At 36.2% G+C, this 23,474-nt stretch overlaps 1 protein-coding gene and 1 long non-coding RNA gene across 9 annotated transcripts in view; one reads left to right on the forward strand and one right to left on the reverse strand.

Annotated features, from left to right (window-relative positions):
* Positions 1 to 23,474, reverse strand: part of LOC141376286 (uncharacterized) — a 501,640-nt gene that overhangs the window by 290,678 nt on the left and 187,488 nt on the right. The window lies entirely within an intron of this gene.
* erap1a (endoplasmic reticulum aminopeptidase 1a) lies at positions 141 to 22,389 on the forward strand. Of its 8 annotated transcripts, none has more exons than XR_011016970.2 (18): positions 141 to 1,068; positions 3,825 to 3,963; positions 5,783 to 5,917; positions 6,001 to 6,121; positions 7,040 to 7,194; positions 8,052 to 8,165; positions 8,591 to 8,722; positions 10,160 to 10,291; positions 10,377 to 10,460; positions 11,721 to 11,869; positions 14,386 to 14,474; positions 14,560 to 14,743; positions 16,112 to 16,268; positions 16,617 to 16,801; positions 18,046 to 18,207; positions 20,336 to 20,468; positions 21,189 to 21,270; positions 22,062 to 22,389. XR_011016970.2 is itself a non-coding variant. In XM_687424.10 (18 exons), the coding sequence occupies exons 1-18, from the start codon at positions 578 to 580 to the stop codon at positions 22,209 to 22,211; spliced, it is 2,802 nt and encodes a 933-aa protein (XP_692516.3). In that variant the 5' UTR covers positions 141 to 577; the 3' UTR covers positions 22,212 to 22,389. The 8 variants fall into 8 exon arrangements, 4 of the variants coding, with proteins under 4 accessions (XP_692516.3, XP_005155590.1, XP_021334908.1 ...); XR_012386074.1 differs by having other exon boundaries at positions 11,724 to 11,869; XR_012386075.1 differs by having other exon boundaries at positions 10,205 to 10,291.

Consider the following 23,474-nt stretch of genomic DNA (forward strand, 5'->3'; position numbering starts at 1 on the left):
TAAATGTTTTTTGACCCGCAGCGACAGATGTCGCTGTTTTTCCCAGCTTTAAAGCGTAGCTCATTAATATTAACAAACTTTTGATTACGTTTCATAGGAAACGTAAGCTTATTAATATTCAACAGCCGGATATTCGCGCTGTGATTCGCTTACGGCACGTTACGTAATTAATATTCATGATAAACAGTGTTCGCCTCAGCGTTTGAAACGCTGTTTATTTTAACAAAGATAGCGTTATTCGACATATATAAAGCTATATCGTGTGTACATGCAGTTATAGCATATAATACTATAATATGAGGGCAAAATGAGACGTCTGACAAACCAGGAAATGCGATTGATTTGGAGGACAACTGCGTAGTTTCACTTTCATTTACGTTACCAATCGGATATCTTGCAGGTTCGTTCGAAACTTTTTTTCGCCTATTGTAATTAATGTCGTATAATTCGTGAGCATATTTGTCGCTTTGTGACGTCTAAACATCGCATACTATCTCATGTGTGTCAAACAAGTGACAAGAGCACATAATCCTAATCAAACGCTCTGAAAGCTGACGTTAAACTCATATTTTCCGCCATGCTATTCTTAGCAAAGTATTTTCATTTTACATTAGTAGCTTTGTTCTGTGCTCTTTTTGCTGGCAACCATGCCATGACCGTCAACAAGAACAAAACCGTGCTGCCTTTCCCCTGGGATAAGATGAGGTTGCCAGAAATTGTCAAACCCCAGCATTATGACCTCCTCATTCACCCCAACTTGACCTCTCTGACGTTTACTGGAGAGGTTCAGATCCAAATAGAGGTAAAACAGGACACGAGGGCAATCATCCTCCACAGCAAGAACCTACAGGTCTCCAAAGCTCTTCTTTTGGGCTCCAGACAACATCATCATCATCAGGATCTTCAGATCAGTGAGTTTGAAGCCAATGAACAGATTGCACTCTTCTCTGAAGGCTTCACTTTCGAGAAAGGGAGCCATGTGGTGCATTTGGAGTTCTACGCCAACTTATCTGACAGCTTCCATGGCTTTTATAAAGGCCAGTACACTACAAATAGTGGGGAGGTTAGGTAAGACACATACATTGTTGGTTCAGAATACATACACAAGCAGTCAAAAGATTGCAAACAGTAAGATGTTTTAAAACACAGGCCTAAGTCTCAAACTGGATTCCTGAAGGGCTGCAATTGCACAGTTTGGCTCCAACCCTGAGTTGGAGGTGGTTGAAGCTAAACTATGCAGAGGTGCGGCCCTCCAGAAATTGAGTTTGAGACCATTGTTGTAAAAGAAGCCAATTCTACGCACCCATACTTCATTTATTTGATGAAAAGTACAGTAGATAATTGTGAAATATTATTACAATTTTAAATAACTGTTTTGTTATTTAATGTAGTATCAAATTTAATTAATTCCTGTCATTCAACGCTGATCACCATCAGTCTTCAGTGTCGCATGTTCCTTCAGAAATCATTATAATGTGATGACTTACTGCTCCATTATTCATTCATTCATTTTCCTTTAGCTTAGTCCCTTTATTTATCAGGGGTCACCACAGCGGAATGAACCACCGATTTATCCAGCATATGTTTTAGACAGAGGATGCCCTTCCAGCTGCAACCCAGTACTGGAAAACACCATACACACTTATTCACTAACATACACTATGGACAATTTAGTTTATTCACTCCCCCTATAGTGCATGTGTTTGGACTGTGGGGGAAATCCACACCAACAAGGGGAGAACATGCAAACTCCACACAGAAATGCCAACTGACCCAGCCGGGGCTTGAACCAGCGACCTTCTTGCTGTGAGGTGATCGTACTACTCACTATTAAACTTCCAAACACATGCTCTGTAGGGGAGTTGAATAAACTAAACTGGCCATAATGAATGAGTTTGTATGGATGTTTCCCAGTATTGGGTTGTGTTATGTGTAAACCGTATGCTGAATAAGTTGGCGGTTCATTCCACTGTGGCGACCCCTGATGAATAAATAGAGGCAAAGGAAAATGAATGAATGGTTTAGCTGTTGTTTTCCCTTTTTTTCTTCATTTGCATCTTTTTAATCGAAATCAAAATGGGATCGAAAATGGGATTGAATATCGATATTTTTCAAGGTATCGTATCGAAGTTGAAAATTCCAGTATCGTGACTATACTAGTGGAAATTGTGATACATTTTACTTTTACTATTCTTTAATTTTAAAAAAGAAAACTCAAAATAGCAGTTTTTTTAGATTACAAATGTGTTAACTTTCACTCTTAAACAATTGATTGTGATGAATAGAGGTAAATACATTTTTAATTGTACTTTTGATTGATATTGTATCAGTTTCCAAACTGACGACAACAACAATAATAATAAATGTTTCTTCATGAGCAGATCTGTCATTCATGTCTCTTCAGTTTAGTTCCTTTATGTATCAGGGGTCGCCACAGCGGAAGGAACCACCAACTAGTCCAGCATATGTTTTGCGCAGCGAATGCCCTTCCAGCCACAACCCAGTACTGGGAAAACGCCCAAACACTCATTCACACACACACACTAATACACTACGGCCTATTTTGGTGGGTGAAATCCACACCAACAAGGGGAGAACATGCAAACTCCTCACAGAAATGCTAAATGACCCAGCCGGGGCTTGAACCAGCGACCTTCTTGCTGTGAGGCGATCGTACTACTCACTATTAAACTTCCAAACACATGCTCTGTAGGGGAGTTGAATAAACTAAACTGGCCATAATGAATGAGTTTGTATGGATGTTTCCCAGTATTGGGTTGTGTTATGTGTTCATTCCACTGTGGCGACCCCTGATGAATAAATAGAGGCAAAGGAAAATGAATGAATGGTTTAGCTGTTGTTTTCCCTTTTTTTCTTCATTTGCATCTTTTTAATGTCGTTAAATTGAAATGGTATCGAAAATGGGATTGAATATCGATATTTTTCAAGGTATCGTATCGAAGTTGAAAATTCCAGTATCGTGACTACTAGTGGAAATTGTGATACATTCTACTTTTACTATTCTTTCATTAAAAAAAGAAAACTCAAAATAACATTTTTTTTTTAACATTACAAATGTGTTTACTATCAATCTAGAATAATTGATTGTGATGAATAGAGGTAGATACATTTTTAATTGTACTTTTGATTGATATTGTATCAGTTTCCAAACTGACGACAACAATAATAGTTGTTTCTTCATAAGCAGATCATTCATTCATGTCTCTTCAGCTTAGTTCCTTTATTTATCAGGGGTCGCCACAGCGGAAGGAACCACCAACTAATCCAGCATATGTTTTGCGCAGCGGATGCCCTTCCAGCCACAACCCAGTACTGGGAAAACACCCAAACACTCATTCACAGACACACTCATACACTACGGCCTATTTTGATTACCCAGGTCACCTATAGCGCATGTGTTTAGATTATGGGTGAAACCCACACCAACACGGGGAGAACATGTTAAGTCCACACAGAAATGCCAACTGGCCCATCCGTGACACCACTGAGACACCACTAACCACTGAGCCACCTTTTGAGTGACATGTGACACTGAAGACTCATGCTAAACTTCAGCTTTAAAACACAAGAATCAATCAAATTTTAAACTACGTTTACTAAAACAACAGTTCTTTAATATTGCATTTCCACATTTCACACTTTCTACTGTGTTTTTAATTAAATAAATGCAGCCTTTGTGAGCAGAATAAGTGTATGAAACATTAAAAAATCTTACTAAATCCAAACTTTTGACTGGGGATGTATGTGAAGTAGCATTAAAGATTAAACCCCCATTAAAGTGATGTTTTTTTTTCTTCCTATAGGATGTTGGCGTCCACTCAGTTTGAGCCGACACATGCCCGAGCTGCCTTTCCTTGTTTTGATGAGCCTGCATTCAAAGCCAACTTTACCATCCGCGTGCGCAGAGAATCAAGGCACATATCCATATCAAACATGCCCAAGGTGAACAATAAATACTTGTATCATGTAAAAAATGTTTTGGTTCAAGCAAAATTGATTCTATTCGTATTCATTATATTGTATTTCACCAAAAATCAAAATGTAAAAACGAGAAAAATCATCAAATATCTTATGCAGAGTGCTTAAAATGCATGCATATGGTGAATGTAGTTATAAAAAATAGATATGTCCAGAAAAAATTGGTTAATTATAAGGATACGCCCATATGAATTTTTGACCGATACAGATAACCGATAGTCAGGGCCAGACAGAATCTGCGGACATTTTAAGTTATTTCTGTGCAGAATTTAGGGAAAAAAATCAGTGGATTTATGCAGAATGATTTGGCAAGTACAGTAACTAAAAGCTTAAAACATAAAAAAAACTATTATTTAATTTAAAGTTTACAATGCAATTCTAATCAGGTCTTTTTAAACAAAGCAAGTGTCTTATATAAAATATTTACTTAAAGACAGAAAATATCTTTTTTTTTTTTTTTACCATAATATTTTTATTTTTCGTTTTCAGTTTGTACAAATTGTACATTTTACAAACATTTTACAACAATAATAACCTTATTGCATTTACAAATTATACAATATATATATATATATATATATATATATATATATATATATATATATATATTTATAATAAAAACTAAAAGCAAACAACAAACGAGCAAACAATAACAACAACAAAAAAATATATATTAAGTAATGTATCAATGCAGAACTATAAAGCTGGAACTGCATTATCCATCAAATATTATTCATCAACTTCTTCCTCTGTTAATTCCACTTCTTTGATATAACTAATGAAAGGGCTCCATATGTTTTCAAATACATGTTGTTTAGCTTTTAGTATATAAGTTATTTTTTCTAATGGCAGACTTAACAACATTTGTTTTATCCATTGAGTAGTGTTTGGTCTTTGCATCTTTGTCCATAGCAAAGCTACACATCTTTTGGCATAAAGCAAGCTGAGGTCTATAAATATTTGTTCGCTTCTACTGTAGTTTGAGTCCTCTGGGTATAAACCTAGCAAAAAAAGCTTTGGGTCAAGGAGGATTTGTTTTGAAATAATTTTTTCACTTATAATTCTCACCTCTTCCCAAAATAATTTAATTTTTGTGCACTGCCAAGTACAGTGAAACAAGGTTCCTCCGAAAATATCATTTTTAAAACTGTTTTATTAATTAAACATAAACATTTTGATATTGGTTAATAATATTACTGGAATTAATATAAAAACCAATACATATACAGTTGAAAGTCAGAATTATTCGCCCCCCAGTTTATTTTTCTTCCCAATTTTTGTTTAATGGAGAGCAGATTTTTTCAACACATTTCTAATCATAATAGTTTGAATAACTCATCTCTATTAACTGATTTCTTTTATCTTTGTCATGATGACAGCAAATAATATTTGATTAGATATTCTTCAGGACACTTATAAACAGCTTAAAGTGACATTTAAAGGCCGAACTAGGTTAATTAGGTTAACTAGGCAGGTTAGGGTAATTAGGCAAGTTATAACGATAGTTTGTTTTATAGATTAAAGAAAAAAATAGCTTAAAGGGGCTAATAATATTGACCTTAAAATTGTTCTTAAAAAATTAAAACTGCTTTTATTCTAGACGAAATAAAACAAATAAGACTTTCTCCACAAGAAAAAATATTATCAGACATGCTGTGAAAATTTCCTTGCTCTGTTAAACATCATTTGGGAAATATTTAAAAAAGAAAAAAAATTCATAGGGGGGCTAATAATTCTGACTTCGACTGTACATTCTAATGCTGAAGCTTATGTCACCCAATAGCTGAGAACTGTAGAGCTGGCTGACGGGATTCTGGAGGATCAATTTGACACCATGGTAAAGATGAGCACCTACCTGGTGGCCTTCATCATCTGCGACTTCCACTCCATCAGTAAAAAAAGTCAGCACGGAGTTGAGGCAAGTCAATAAATAGCCTTTCTAAAGTAACCAGACCTCAAGAAAACAGTCCTCTCACTCTTCATATCCTGATTTTATTGCAGATATCAGTGTATACAGTTCCCGAGAAGATCAGTCAAGCGGAGTATGCCCTCGACACCGCCGTCACAATGCTCGACTTTTATGATGAGTATTTTGACATCCCGTATCCGCTTCCCAAACACGGTGAGTGTGAAAGTTATCAGCAGTGGTCAGTTTTGCTACTGAAAATGGTTTGCATGATTAAGAGATTGTTCACTCACAAATGAAAATTTACTCACCGTTTACTCGCCCTCATGTGCTTTATACCCATTATTTTCTTATACTCGTATGGTTGAAGCTAGATATATTACCCCTTCTGAATTATTACAAACTTTAAACATAATAGTTTTAATAACTCATCTCTAATAACTGATTTATTTGATCTTTGCCATGATGACAGCACGTAATATTAGACTAGATATTTTTCAAGGCACTAGTATTCCACTTAAAGTGACATTTAAAGGCTTAACTAGGGTAATTAGGTAAATTTAGGGTAGTTAGACAAGTTATTGTATAACAGTGGTTTGTTCTGTAGACAGTCCAAAACAAATATAGCTTAAAGGGGCTAATCATTTTGACCTTAAAATGGTTTTAAAAAAAATTTTAAACTGCTTTTTATTCGAGCTGAAATTAAACAAGTAAGACTTCTCCAGAAGAAAAAACATTATAGGAAATACTGTGAAAATTTCCTTGCTCTGTTAAATATCATTTGGGAAATATTTAGAAAAGAAAACAAAATTCACAGGAATGACAGTAAATGGCAATTTTGTTCGCTTTATTCGCAAATGTTTAATGCGATTTTCCAGTTTTGGGCATAAATGTAATCCACTTTCTTTGGCTAAAACAGAGCGTTTTTCAGCATTTTTCAAAACATCTTTTCTGTTAATCTCAAACTCAAGAACTCAAATATGTTTAGAACAAAGAGAGGGTGAGTAAATGATCAGCGAATGTTCATTTTTGGGTGAACTATCCCTTAAAAATCCAGCATGAACACGTTTTTTTTTACTGTAATCTGAACATTTTTAAAACTGAATTCTGTCTATAATTATCTTTTCCTTGCAGATCTCGCAGCCATCCCAGATTTCCAGTCGGGTGCTATGGAGAACTGGGGTCTGTCGACGTACAGAGAGTCCGGTTTGCTCTTTGACCCTGAGAAATCTTCTTCCTCTGACAAATTAGGCATCACCAAAGTCATCGCTCACGAACTAGCCCATCAGGTAGATTTTTATATTAATAATTCAGTCCAAGGAATGATAAATGCACAGCCAGACAGACGTTTTTTCTCAGGGCTTGTAGGGAGTACTTTAATTTTTATCAAGTGTTTTCAAGGATTGAAACTTAGATTTTTGGAAAATGTTTTGCTTTGATAATAATAGATCTTATTAAATGGGTACTAATAATTTTAGATATTTTTTTTGGGGGGGGGTTTCACCTTTATTATGCCAGGACAGTAGTGAATTCAGACAGGAAAGCATTGGGAGCAGAGAGAGGGGAAGGATTGGCAAAGGACCTCGAGCCGAGAATCGAACTCGGGTCGCCGTGAGCACGTTGCTGCTATAGTACCACTAGGCTGTGTTAATTTGAATAAATAAATCTTAAGGGTATCAAAATTACCTAAATAGAAGCATACATTGAGATTAAATATTGATTCAAATTATTTATATAATTAGTGAGAAATATTAGAATTGAGCAACATTATCCTTCTATTGTAATTATTATGAGCAAAAGTTATAACTATCATAGTTAACATAAATGATTGTAGAACTTTAGGGTCAATTTAAGGGGAAAGTTGAGAAGAAATAACTTGATCCTGCAATATTTTAAAGTTTGTTTTGTCTTATTTGAACAGTTATTTAGAGACTCTCTTAGCTAATCTTACATATTGTATCAAGATTGAAAAGATGTTAAAGGGATAGTTCACTCTAATTGAAAATCCGGTTATAAATTCCTCACTTCTCATGTCATTTCAAACTCCTGAGACACAAATAAAAATATTTTAGATGAAACCCGAGAGCTCTCTGACCCTCCATAGACACTCATCACGATGTTGAATTATGTTGTTGTTTTTTTCCAGTGGTTTGGAAACCTGGTCACAATGCAGTGGTGGAACGACCTGTGGTTAAACGAGGGCTTTGCCAAGTTCATGGAGTATGTGTCGGTCAACATCACTCACCCTGAGCTGCAAGTGGTGAGCTGCATTTCTCTACAACCTTTAATTCAGTTCATCTTTATTTCTATAGCTCGTTTACAATGTAGCTTGTGTCAAAGCAGCTCAACAGAGAAGATCTAGTAAATTGTAATTGCTTCAGTCCAGTTTGCAGAGTTGAGGTTCAGTTCAGTTTAGTTTAGTTCAGTGTAATGCAAATGTCAGTGCTGAAAGCCCGAACACTGAAGAGCAAATCCATCAATTTAGATAGATAGATAGATAGATAGATAGATAGATAGATAGATAGATAGATAGATAGATAGATAGATAGATAGATAGATAGATAGATAGATAGATTGATTGATTGATTGATTGATTGATTTAATAGTGATTGAAGGATGGATATCATGGATAGATTTTGACTGATATGTAGCTGTACTTGATCTGACTCAGTGTTTCTGTTGTAGAATGATTATTTCCTGGAGAAATGCTTCACTGCCTTATCCGTGGACTCTCTGAGCTCCTCGCACCCTGTTTCCACTCCAGTAGAGAATCCTGCAGAGATCAGCGAGATGTTTGATGACGTCTCCTATCGAAAGGTACACTAGCACTTCATATTCCATGGGTAAAATAAGTAAACATTTAAAGTAACCTTTAACCTTTATTGAAAAAAAAGGTATAAATAAGGTCAACTTTTTTCGGAAAACCTGTTTCTAAGAATGTTGTCATCAGATATCACTAACAATGTCCATATATACAAAGCAAAGAAAATTTTATTTCTGTTTCAATCATACTTCAACACTAGGGGGTGAACGCGCACATAATTTCCACATAAAATTTATTAAAGAATAGATGTCAGCTGGGCGAGGCAGTGGCGCAGTAGGTAGTGCTGTCGCCTCACAGCAAGAAGGTCGCTGGTTCGAACCTCGGCTCAGTTGGTGTTTCTGTGTGGAGTTTGCATGCTCTCTCTGCCTTCGCGTGGGTTTCCTCCAGGTGCTCCAAAGTCCAAAGATATGTGGTACAGGTGAATTGAGTAGGCTAAATTGTCCGTAGTGTGTGTGTGAGTGTGTGTGTGGATGTTTCCCAGAGATGGGTTGCGGCTGGAAGGGCATCCACTGCATAAAAACTTGCTGGATAAGTTGGCGGTTCATTCCGCTGTGGCAACCCCGGATTAATAAAGGGACTAAGCCGACAAGAAAAATGAAATAGATGTCAGCTATGGTCAACCATCACTGTCGGACAGCAAAGAGGATAGAAACGGATAAATGGATCAAATATAAAGACAATAAACATAATTCTGAAGGTGCTGTTGACTTGAAATTTTCACCAGATGTTGGTAAGAAATCCATATATGCAAAGAAAACAAAACTAATTAGTTTACAAATGAAGTTCTGTGTATTAAAATGAAATGACACAGGGAAGAAGTCTTGAACACATGAATAAAGGGAGGTGTAGAAATGCACTGAAAGCCCAGACAGCAGCTGAAATCGTTTAGTAGTTCTTCAGAACCTCATCAGTGTATATGAATATTAGCTGCTTCAGCAACACCTACTGTACATTACCAGATGATGAAGATGAAACCAGGGTGGACATTTCAGTAAAACAATTAATGCAAACACAGACAAGGAAACTCCAATTGGTTTCAGAAAAGAAAATAAAGCTGTAGAATGGCCCAGCCAGTCACCTGAGCTGAATTGACAGACCTGAAAACCAAAATATGAAGACTCTGTTGAAGTCAGGGAAAATCACACCTGAGCAATGCGACTCCATTCTTCATACAAGAGCTGCCATTACCAAACAAAGACTTTTATACCAAGAATTAAATACAAAAAAACTCTTACAGTAGTGTCAGGAACACAATTTAAGCAAAAAAAACGGTCAAAACAAATCGTAGAGTGGAAGTTAAATGGTTATGATGTCAGAATATGTCAACCAATTAAAGCTGATAGTTTTAAATAGGGCACATATCACCCAGTATATGCAGTTTGATCATATTAATCATTTCCTTCCTAACTGATTGTTAATAATCTCTCAAGGGTGCGTGTATCCTGAATATGCTGAGGGATTTTCTGACTCCAGAGGTGTTCAAGTACGGTATTATAAACTACCTGAAGAAACACAGCTACCAGAACACAGTCAACTCGCACCTCTGGGAGAGCCTTACCAATGTGAGTAATTCTGTTGGCTCCTGTCTGAGTTATTCAGTCTTTTAAATGCTTGTTATTAAGGCTGAATGCTTCTCAATCTCTTCAGATCTGCACTTCAGATGGATTGGATTCAGGGAGACTAAAACTTGACGGATTCTGCTCCAAACACACGGCTGAAACGCCAGCCTCTGTAAGTGCTGCAACAAATGATCTGTATATTTTTATTCTGTTCAAATAGTTTGTGTTTTGTGATATTTGGCTTCAGAAGTTAAACTCTTATAATGTTTCCTCCCTAAATTTCATCACACAAACTTATAAATCAGAATAAATCAGTTTATTAAAGGGATAGTTCACCCAAAAATGAAACTTCTGTCGACATTTACTCACCCTAAGGTGTTTCCAAACCTGTTTGAGTTGTACACAAAAGAAGATATTTTGAAAAATGTTGTAAACGAGTAACCATTGACTTCCATAGTATTTGTTTTTCTGACTATGAAGGTCAGTGGTTACAGGTTTTCAGCTTTCTTTAGGATATCTTCTTTTGTGTTCAACAGAACAGGTTTGAAACCACTCAAGGGCGAGTAAAGGGTGAGTCAATTTTCATATTTGGTAGAAGTATGCCTTTAATGGCCCGTTTCCACTGAGTGGTACAGTACAGCAAGATTCAGTTCGGTATGCTTTTATGGCCGTTTCCACTGTCAAAGGGTTGCTAAAATGCGAACCGTACCACTTTTTGGTCACCCTTTGCAAAGGGTACCTAGCACCAAAAAAAAAAGGGTACCAAACGGCGGAGCAAGACGTGAGCTGAACACTATTGGTTTACAGAGATGCATCACTCACAGAAGCAGGAGAATGAAAACAAAGAAAGCGCCATTTTTAAATACACAGCTGAGACATTAAACAGTAATAATATATACATATAATAGCAAGCCATGGTCAACCCAAGCTCAAACAAGCCTTGTCGTCGTCTTAAAGAACAGCCACAAAGCTAAGAAGAACAAACTCTGCTGTGTCCTGTTGTTGTTTTATGAGCTCGCCGCTCGTCTATATTTAAAATAACGAATTTCTTGAGCTGATGATAAGAACGTGTGCCTGATTATTGAAGAGCTTCTGACACCTGACCCTTTCAGAAACGGACAAACGCGAGAGTGAAGCGCGAAAAAACTAAGGTGAAGCCGGAAAAAAACTGCAGCAAATGATGCTTCTGCAACCTAAAACATGAACAAACTGCCATATTTAACTACTATCATCACCTTTTGGGCGACCTGTACAGCTTTACTGTGACATTTCCTTGAGTAAAAATGACGTCGTCTGAAACGTTCTGTCGTACACCATGCCCACCGAAAGGGTACCCTTTTGGCAGTGGAAACACAAGCGTGATAAAAGTGACCCATACTGTACCTCTCAGTGGAAACCGGCCATAAGTATTCATGAAAACCTGTTCTGGCAGAAGTGGTTCAAGGAGGACAGTGTTGACGTTGGAGCCATCATGGACACCTGGACTCTGCAGGAGGGCTTTCCTTTAATCACTGTGGAGGTCAAAGGTCAAGAGGTCACTCTTAAACAGGAGCGCTTCCTGAAAGGAGCAGAATCGTCAAAGTAAGGCCATGTTAAGTCGTATACGGATAGTTTTAAAAGGGTGATCCACTACGATATCATGTTAAACTTTAGTTGATGTGTAATGTAGCTGTGTGAACATAAACAGCATCTCTGCATGTCATTGGCTTTTACAGAGTTAGCTTAGCAAAGCCTACACCGAACGAAGTTTGGGGACTACAAAAAAATGGTTGTTGCTAGAACAGATATGGTTGCGGTCAGAAGTTAACGAGAATTGTTTATATTATTTATTACATTTTCCATTTATTGTATTTTATTAATGCTACCCCAGGGCTGTGCAATTAATCGAAAATTCGATTTCGGCTTCTAACGATTATGAAAATCCTTAATCGAGATAAACTATTATTGCATTATATACCGCCCCATTTCCAGTTGTACACATTTGTTGCTCTGCAAAGCTCAGTTTCACATGAAAATGACTAAAAGCATGTGCTGTATTATAACGTTTGCAGCACGAGATGCGCATCGTTCATTGATTTACATTCTAATCATGTTTTTAAAAGCGCGAATAAGACTGCATGCCGTCAGCCTTCGGTCTCATTTGCACACTGTGCGCTCAGAGACGAGCAGAGCACACACATCTAAAGTCATCTTAATGTGAACGCTTTAATGGTCAAATAGGTGTCAACGCGGTGTTTAGTGATTATTATTATTATAACCCTCATTTGTGTAATAAAGAAACGAGTTGAGAATCAAAAGACACGTGAAAGAGAAACCATTAAAGAGACAGTGCGCAATATTCCTGCTGCCGCCTGTTTTTATCATTATTAATCAAACAACAAAAGGAGAACATCCCTCACTGCTCTTAACTGAAGGACTGCTGTAGCTAAAGTTTAATTCTTACAGTGAAGATGCTTAAAGCACGGTTTGTTTCATATTTTTATTCTGCTGTATTTATTTCCCTTTCTTTATTTACATGGAGGAAAGTAACTGTGCATTTATACAGTTAAAGTCAGAATTATTAACCCTCCTGAATTATTAGCAACCCTTTTCCCCCGAATTTCTGTTTAATGGAAAGAAGATTTTTTCAACCCATTTCTGAACATAATAGTTTTGATAACTCATCTCTAATACTCTAAAACTTTGCCATGATGACTGCACATAATATTTTACTAGATATTTTTCAAAATACAAACATTCAGATTCAAAGTGCAAGCCAAAGGCTTAATTGGGGTAATTAGGCAGGTTATTGTATAACAGTAGTTTCTTCTGCGGACAATCAAACAATAGAGTGCTTAAAGGGCACCTATGGTGAAATATCTACTTTTCAAGCTATTTGGACAAACATATGTGTATATATAGTGTATAGACCATCATATTGAGCTGATATAAACACACCCAGTCCTTTTTTTTAAATTTAACAACATAAAAACGGTGGACCAATTAGAGCGGTTTTCAGACCGACCGCAACTTTACGTAGGAATGCGATTCCCCCGCCCACCGAATTGATTGACAGCTGCGCGCATTAACATGTCCCGGTAGTCATGTGTATATGTCAACAAGACCAGACATACGCAAAGCAACCGGGAATAAAAGGTCTGTTCAGTTCGCTCGGATCAGCAATCATCATCAGATGTGATTAAGAGTGAGCTTCACATGTTTAAAGTGTTTTAAAACAGAGCACGTGTGTAATTAATTACAGCGAATTACTTCAGATTCACTTCATCAGCACAATTATAAAGGGAGACACTTCAATCCTGGTTTGTAGACGTTAAATCAGGTTTATTTTGTACAATAACATAACAGATATCCACACAGCAGTGGAGCTTAGCCTGTATCCTGTCACATTTGAGTGCAAAAACAGTGCAAAGCTGTGTCTGTCTGCCTGTCTCTGTGTGTGTGTCAGCTGCGGTGTGCGTGTGTGTGCGCGCGCGTGAACTTTGTAACGATATTGCGTGTGACTCATCAACGCGACTGCACAACAAACACTGATTAACGTTAGTAAAGTTCTTACTGTAGTATCTCACAAACGCTACGTGAGACCTTCTTCCTTTAAGTCTGTCTGTTGTCTGACGCAGCCGAGGGAGAAGATTAAAGCACGCGGGAAGGCACGTAGAAACAGTAGGCGGGAAAGACTTGTCTTAAAGGCGCAGTACGACAAAACCACCCCCTGCTGGAAATGAGTATAAAATATGATCTTGTAAAAGGTATAATGAAAAATCTGGTGGGTGTTTTGAGCTGAAACTTTATATACACATTCTAGAGACGCAAAAGACTTATATTAAATCTGAAAAAAGGGGTAACCTAGGCGCCCTTTAAGGGTGCAGACCTCTACACCAAACCTCCTTGCTGTCCTACCATTTTATTTGATTTTATTTCAGACCCGAATTCTAAAACTAAAAGTAATAACAATAATTTATTTCTCTTGATAATTAGTAGTTTTCTTAATGTAAATTAGTACTTACAACCCGACACATTCATGGTGTATTACTATCATTGTATTATTATCCCAGTTGTTCAGTTTTGTATTGATTCTCTGTATCTTTCATGTCTCCCAGTTCATCAAGCTTCCTGTGGCAGGTTCCTCTGACGTACATCACCAGCGGCAGTAATGCAGTGCAGCGTTTCTTGCTGAAAACCGAAAGAGGTTTGCTGCGTCCCATGATCAAACATTAAACCCACTCATTATACCTTCAGTTGTGCTGAGACTGAACTCTTGTGTGCGCCCGCAGATGTGTTTTACCTGCCAGAGAAGGTGGAGTGGATTAAATTTAACGTGGATCTGCGAGGATATTATATTGTGCATTATGAGTCTGGAGGCTGGGATTGCTTGATTAAGCAGCTCCGAATGAACCACACTGTGTTCAGCAGCAACGACAGAGCCAGTCTCATACATGACATCTTCCAGCTGGTCAGGTCTGTGCCTTCATGGATAGAGTACATATACAGTTGAAGTCAGATGTATTAGCCCCCCCCTGAATGATTAGCCCTCCTGTATATTTTTGTTCTCTAATTTCTGTTCAACGGAGAGCAGATGTTTTCAGCACATTTCTAAACATAATAGTTTTAATAACTCATCTCTAATAACTGTTTTATTTTTGTCATGATGACAGTAAATAATATTTGACTAGATACTTTTAAAGACACTTCTATACAGCTTAAAGTGACATTTAGGGAGTACTCATTGGGGTTGGGCAATGTTGACCAATTTGACATCCTACGATGTCTAATGTGAAACATTGCGATGTGTTGTTTTATTTTATTTTACTTTTTTATTTTATTTTAGATAACATTTTATTTTTGTAATTTTATTTTATTTTAGATACAATTTTATTTTATTATTTTATTTTATTTTAGATAACATTTTATTTTTGTAATTTTATTTTATTTTAGATACAATTTTATTTTATTATTTTATTTTATTTTAGATAACATTTTATTTTTGTAATTTATTTTATTTTAGATAACATTTTATTTTTTTATTTTATTTTAGATAACATTTAATTTTTAATTTTATTTTATTGTATTTTTGATAACATTTTTTTTTTCCTTATTTTTTTAGACAACATTTCACTTTTGAAATATTTTTAATTTTATTTTAGATAACATTTTATTTTAAATTTTTTTTTTGTATTTTAACATTTTATTTTTTTTCTTATTTTTTAGACAACATTTCATTTTTTTATATTTTTTATTTTATTTTATTTTAGATAACATTTTTTATTTTATTTTAGAAAAATTGTATTTATTTATTTATTTTTATTTTTTTATTTTAGAGAACGTTTTATTTTTTATTTTATTTTATTTTAGATAACATTTTATTTATTTTTTTATTTTTTATTTTAGATAACATTTTATTTTTTATTTTATTTTATTTTAGATAACATTTTTTATTTTATTTTAGAAAAATTGTATTTATTTATTTATTTTTATTTTTTTATTTTAGAGAACGTTTTATTTTTTATTTTATTTTATTTTAGATAACATTTTATTTATTTTTTTATTTTTTATTTTAGATAACATTTTATTTTTTATTTTATTTTATTTTTTATTTTAGACAATTGATGTCCTGATAATGAGTAAGTTTTTTTTTTTTTTTGTTTCATCAAGAAAAATAATTTAGAAAAATTACAATTTAGAAAAGAAATTATTTTTAGCTTATTTTTTTTAATTCAAGCCAAAAAACTGTTTAGAAAAAAAATGTTCTTCGACTATTTTATTTTATTTTATTATAGTGCCAGATAATTGATGACCTGATAATTAATCTGTCTGTCTTTACCTCAGCATTGAGAAGGTCCCTCTGGATAAAGCTCTGAATCTGAGTTTGTATCTCAGTAAAGAGTCCGAGATCATGCCGGTGACGCAGGGCTTCAGTGAACTGGTGCCGCTTTACAAACTCATGGAGAAGAGAGACATGCAGGAACTGGAGAACCAGCTCAAGGTATCAATGCAGACAAACCAATCTGGCTAAAGATGAAATGTGGAATATTTTAGATATTCAGATGCTTTGCAGTGTCTCAGTTCAGGACATATTTAGAAATTCTAAAGTAGCAAAACAAGATAACTTTGCAAAGGGTACCTAGCAGGACAAATGGGTACCAAAAGACGGAGCTAGACACACAGGCAGGAGAATGAAAACAAAGAAACCGCCATTTTTAAATAGCTCGAGTCTTGCTGTGAAGGGACAGTGCCAACCGCTGAGCCACCGTGCCACCCGTCCCTTTAAATGTAAGGTGCGAATAAGAGCATATATTTTAGACAAACTGTTAGTGTTTTATTGTGTTTTCAGAGTCATTTAGTGAAGTTATTCCAGCCACTGATTGACCGGCAGAGCTGGTCTGATAATGGGTCTGTGTCCGAGCGGATGCTCAGGAATTATCTGCTGCTGTTCGCGTGTGTCCGCCGCTACCCGTCCTGCGTCAGCACCGCCACACAGCTGTTTCACAAGTGGAAGGAATCTGATGGCAAAATGTGGTAAGAGTTTGACTCACTGAGCGACCTAGTTCATATCAATGAACACTTTTTCACAAGTCGTGATAGTTGGTAAACTTAGAGCGCAGTAAATAGTACAACAAATCATTGTTTTTTACAATCCTATTTGCTGTATTAATAAAAGAAGCTGACAGAAAGGAAAACAGGGGAATGAGTATACGCTAACCTGCACATTATTCAGACACAAGATGGCGCCAAACAGTCAAAAACATTACGCTGACAGAAACTCAAACAGCTGATGGAGTATACACTAACCTGCGCATTATTCAGACACAAGATGGCGCCAAACAGTCAAAAACACAAAGCTGACAGAAATAGCTGATGGAGTATACACTAACCTGCACATTATTCAGACACAAGATGGCGCCAAACAGTCAAAAACACAAAGCTGACAATAACTAAAACAGCTGATGGAGTATACACTAACCTGCACATTATTCAGACACAAGATGGCGCCAGACAGTCAAAAACACAAAGCTGACAATAACTAAAACAGCTGATGGAGTATACACTAACCTGCGCATTATTCAGACACAAGATGGCGCCAAACAGTCAAAAACACAAAGCTGATCGAAAATAAACTGCCTGAACGATACTACTTTACGTGTTATTAATTTACAAGATGGCAAAAAAAAGAAGCTTGACAGACGAGCAGATATATACAATTGCTGATGTAATTATGGATGTGAACGTTTTAATTGATGGTTAAGGTGATTTGAAATGCTGTTATTTTCGTTATTAGCTCCGTATATCAAAGAATTGTTATTTAGCGGATGTTATTTCAGAATAACATACCTTGTAATGTCACGACTGACCAATCAGGAGCGAGTATTCCTGTCAGCCGTGTAATAATGTGTAATGACATATTAAAAAGCTGTAATCATTTTATCAAAATCATTTCAAATTTCAGTTGTATTTGTTTTATTAATTCAACTTATAGCTACAGTGTTTATGGTTACTTCTCACTGTTCATTTTAATGCACTACGTAACGTTTCTTATAATATTATAAAGTGTTATCCTTTTGTTCCTTATATTCCTTTTGCAAATGAATCTGTTTAAAGCATTTATCCACTCTGAATGTGTATATACACAAAACACTAAGTATTTTTTTGGTTGTTATGAGTGTTAAATGAACCTTTTTTGCAGCTTAGCTCAATATCGCAATAATACTGTAAATCTTGATAAAAGCCTAGAATGATGCAGACTCACTGTTCTTTTGTTTCAGGCTTCCTACCGACGTCAGTTTGGTGGTCTACACTGAAGGGGCGCGAACAGACGACGGCTGGGACTTTTTGTTAGAGAAATACAAGCGATCCGTCTCTCCATCAGAGAAGTGGATGATTAAAGCTGCCCTCTCGTACAGTCCACTAGCTCACAAACTTCAGTGGTGAGTCTGCAGCTGCTGAGATGTCGTTTTCCTACAGTAGTTCACCCAAACATGACAATAACCCTTGAAATCTGCGCGAAACGGTAGTTGCAGACTTTTATTTTAAGTATGTTGCCCCCCGTTTATTTTTTTCCCCAATTTCTGTTTGACGGAGAGCAGATTTTCTCAGCACATTTCTAAACATAATAGTTTTAATAACTTATTTCTATTAACTGATTAATTTTATCTTTGCCATGATGACAGTAAACAATATTTGACTAGATATTTTTCAGGACACTTCTATACAGCTTACAGTGACATTTAAAGGCTTAACTAGGTTAATTAGGGTAACTAGGCAGGTTAGGGTAATTAGGCAAGTTAATATATAACGATGGTTTGTTCTGTAGACTATCGGAATAAAATATAGCTTAAAGGGGCTAATAATATTAACCTTAAAATGGTTTTTAAAAAATTAAAAACTGCTTTTATTCTAGCCGAAATAAAACAAATAAGACTTTCTCCAGAAGAAAAAATATTTTCAGACATACTGTGAACATTTCCTCGCTCTGTTAAACATCATTTGGGGAATATTAGAAAAAGAAAAAAAAAATCAAAGGGGGCGAATAATTCTGACTTCAACTGTACTTCCAACTGAAACAGATTATTAAGTAGAGGGTGAGGCTTTTTTTTTTTGCGCATCAATCCCTCAAAGCAAACTAATGATAAGAGAGAGTATTAATATGCAGTTGCTATGAAAACCCCCAGGTTGAACTCCAAACGAAAAAGCAAAGGGTCAGACTTTGACTGAAGTTTACCACAACAAACACATTTTTTCCAGTGGAATAACTTGCACTGATTAATTATTGACCTTAAGAACGATACTGTGAGCTAGCAAAGTAAACATTGAAAATTTTATTTCACGCAACTACATTAATTTCACTGAAATTCTGACCGAAATTTAATGTAAAAGGTTTCTGGATATTGGCTCATATTGTAAGGGATTAAACACCTGCCTTCTGCTGCTTAGTAAAAAAGCTTTTTGAATTATTGTTAAAAATAGAAAGTGCAATTCCCACATATATCCAGCAGGGCTATAGAGATTTCATTAGGCCGCTTTTCTTGACGCTTCAAAAAAAAATTCCTTAGAAATGTGTGATATACATTCACAAAATATATATTTAAACATTCTAAAACACATTAAAATTCCCTATTTTATATTTGTTTTTGTTGCCGTTGAATATATATATTTTTTAATTGTTTTCTTTGGCAAATTATTAGAAATGTATTATATATATATATATATATATATATATATATATATATATATATATATATATATATATATATATATATATATATATATATATATATTTGTGTGTGTGTGTGTGTGTGTGTGTGCAGTTGAAGTCAGAATTATTCACCCCCCTTTGAATTTTTCTTCTTTTTTAAATATTTCCCAAATGATGTTTAACAGAGCGAGGAAATTTTCACAGCATGTCTGATAATATTTTTTCTTCTGGAGAAAGTCTTGTTTTATTTTATTTTGGCTAGAATAAAACCAGTTTTAAATTTTTTAAACACCATTTTAAGGTCAATATTATTAGCCCCTTTAAGCTAATTGTTTTTCTGACTGTCTACAGAACAAACCATCATTATACAATGACTTTCCTAATTACCCTAACCTGCCTAGTTACCCTAATTAACCTAGTTAAGCCTTTAAATGTCACTTTAAGCTGTATAGAAGTGTCTTGATAAATATCTAGTAAAATATTATTTACTGTCATCATGGTGAAGATAAAATAAATCAGTGATTTGAGATGAGTTATTAACTATTATGATTAGAAATGACTTGAAAAAATCTCTTCGTTAAACAGAAATTGGGAAAAAAATAAACGGGGGTCTAATAATTCTGACTTCAACTGTATATATTATTATAATTATTATATTAATAAGATTATTATAAATTTCAATAATTATGACATGACTTCATTAATGACTATGATTATCTCAGTTGATTTATTTTTATAGAACAAATTATGAAATTTAAATAAAATAGTGAATAAAACCCAAATAAAGCAACATTAACAACATGATTAACTTCTTATCTTTTCAATCCTTGATCCCTTTTTGTGTGTCTTATTACGTCTAGGCTTTTGGAAAGAAGCAGTGAAGGAGAGATCATGAAAACTCAAGACCTGCCGTCGATGCTTATCAGCGTCAGTAAAAACCCCAAAGGCTTCAAACTGGCCTGGGACTTCCTGAAAAGCAACTGGGGGAAACTGGTGAAAAAGTGTGTGGCAAATGATCCATCTGATATATTAATAACAGCTTAAACATCTACCAGAATCACCTTATTAGATAGTTGAATGAAAAGGAGTTTTTTCTCTAAATAAACACATACACAATTTTGGTTCTTGCAACACATTTCAACAAAGTTGTAGCAGTAGAGCATTTCCCACTTTGTGAGTTGCTGTTCCTTTTCACAACATTTAAAAGACATTTAGGAACTGAAGACACCAAGTGATGAAGTGTTTCAGGTGTCATTTTGTCCTATTCTTCCTGCAAACAAGTCTTAAGGTGGGCAACAGTACGAGTCTTCAAAATGCGCCACACATTCTCTATTGGAGACAGGTCAGGACTGCAGACAGGCCAGTCAAGTACCTGCATCCTCTTCAGCCAGGAATTTGTAATGTGTGCAGAACGTTTGCTCCTAAAGGACTAGACCTTTCTTGGATGCTGCATTTGTGTCAAATCATTATTACAATCACCTGTCAACGTCACCTGTTTTTAAATCACATTGTTATTTAACCAGTTTACCTGATTACTAGTTCTAAACTGCTCCGGTGCCAACTGTTTTTGAAATGTAGTGCAAGAACCAAAGTTGCAATACGTGTTTATTTAAAAAAAATAAAAACATTAAAAATCATAACTAATATATATATATATATATATATATATAATCGTAATTAAAAGTTTTCCTTACTGTTGCAACCTTGTTCCAGGTTTGATCTCGGCTCTTCTGCTATATCTCGCGTGGTGGTCGGAGTCACCGATCAGTATTCCACCAAAGAAATGCTTGATGAGGTACGTCACATTGATGATCCTTTCTGAAACTATGAGCCGGTTTAAGCTAAAATCCGGGCTAGGCCTTATTTGAAGGAATAGTTCTCCCAATACTGGAAATCCAGTCATCGTTTACGCTCTCTTCACTTTTTTCAAACTTGTTTGACTTTTTCTGTTGAACAAAAACAAAGATGTTTTGAGGAAACCTGCAACCATCCATAGTATTTGTTTTTCCTACCATTCGTTCATTTTCTTTTCAGCTTAGTCCCATTATTAATCAGGGGTCGCCACAGTGGATTGAACCGCCAACTTATCCAGTATGTTTTATGATGCCCTTGCAGCTGCAACCAATCACTGCGAATCACACACACACACTCACACTACAGACAATTTAGCTTACCCAATTCACCCATAGCAAATGTTTTTGGACTTGTGGGGGAAACCAGAGCACCCAGAAAAAACCCACACCAACACGGGGAGAACATGCAAACTCCACACAGAAATGCCAACTGACCCAGCCGGGACTTGAACCAGCAACCTTCTTGCTGTGAGGCAATTGTGCTACCCACTGCACCCCAGTGCTGCCCCTTTTTCTACTGTGGTTAATTTAGATTTTTTTTTCCATCTTTCTTCAAAATATCTTCGTTTTTTTTGTGTTCAGCTAAAGAGAAAAACTTAGAAAGGTTTTAAACCATTTGAGAGAGTCAATGTACATTTTTGAGTGAGCTACCCCCCCCCCCCCTCCCTCAAAAAACAAAACAAAAAAAATATAGATTGTTGTGTGACTCCATCTTTGTTTGTTTGTGGTGTAGGTAGAGTTGTTCTTTGGGTCACTGGCGCAGGATCAGGGCTCCGGGCTCCGCAGTATCCAACAGGCCCTGGAGAAAATCCAGCAGAACATCCTCTGGATGGACAGGAACGTCCCACTGCTGAAAGCCTGGCTGGACCATCACACTTCATGATGCTTCAGAAAGTGTGTTCGTGTGTGTGTGTGTGTTTGTGTGTGTGTGTGTGTGTGTGTGTGACATCAGGACACAAATCTGTATAATGTTATACAGTAGGTTTTTTCAGGAAGTAAAACTGCTTCCTGTGAGGGTTGGGTTTAGGGGTATGGTGGGGTTTAGGGCAATACAAAATAAAGTTTGTACAGTACAAAAACAATAGAAACCTATGGAATGTTCCCACAATTCACAAAAACAAACGTGTGTGTGTGTGTGTGTGGCTCCAGACTGCAGTTTCAGCTCCAGTGCAGATTTTTACAGCGGTTGCACACTGCAAGTGTAACTGCAGCTGAAGACTCGTGACTGTTGTAGAGCATCCGCATCTGCTCCAAACGGCAGATCGAAGGAACTTAGCCAGGACATCGGGGTTAAACCCTTACTCTTTACCAGAAATGCCATCGGCTTAACGTCTCATCTGAAAGACGGCGCTTACTGACAGCATGGTGTCCCCTTCACTATACTGGGGCATTAGGACTCACACAGACCACAGGTTGAGCGCCCCCTGCTGGCCTCACTAACACCACTTCCAACAGCAGCCTAGTTTTCCCATGTGGTCTTCCATCCAGGTACTGACCAGGCTCAGCCCTGCTTAGCTTCAGTGAGTAACCGGTCTCGGGCTGCAGGGTGATATGGCTGTGGCGAAGGTAACTTCACTCCTGTGATGCTCCATTAATGCTGAAAAGTACATAGAGATTGTGGAGCACAATATGCTGCCGACTTTTCCAGAGTTGGAAACCACATTCTGCACACATTAGAGTCCTGACTGCGAAGGAAGAGGATACAGCTTCTTGACTGGCCTGCCTGTAGTCCCGACCTGTCTCTAATAGAGAATGTGTGGAGCATTTTAGAGCACATAGTGCAACAATGAAGACTCCATACTGTCGGCCACCTAAAGACTTGTTTGCAGGAACAATGGGACACAATAACACCTGAAGCACTTCATCACTTGGTGTCTTCAGTCCCTAAACGTCTTTTAAGTGTCGTGAACAGGAACAGCAACATTACACAGTGGTAAATGCTCTACTGTTACAACCTGAACCAAAAAAAGGCAATAAATCATGAGGAACACGTCAAATAAGGTTTGTTCTGTTGTCTGCAATGAGAAGTTAAAGGAAAGATGCTGTTGACTAGATGTATAGTATTTGTAATGTTAATATCAGTTTAGTACATTTCAGTGTTATATTTTCAGACAGGATTTTTCTTCGCTTATTTAAAACCTTGTAA

The sequence above is a fragment of the Danio rerio genome, chromosome 10, assembly GCF_049306965.1.
Source record: "Danio rerio strain Tuebingen ecotype United States chromosome 10, GRCz12tu, whole genome shotgun sequence".
Taxonomy (NCBI): Eukaryota; Metazoa; Chordata; class Actinopteri; order Cypriniformes; family Danionidae; genus Danio; species Danio rerio.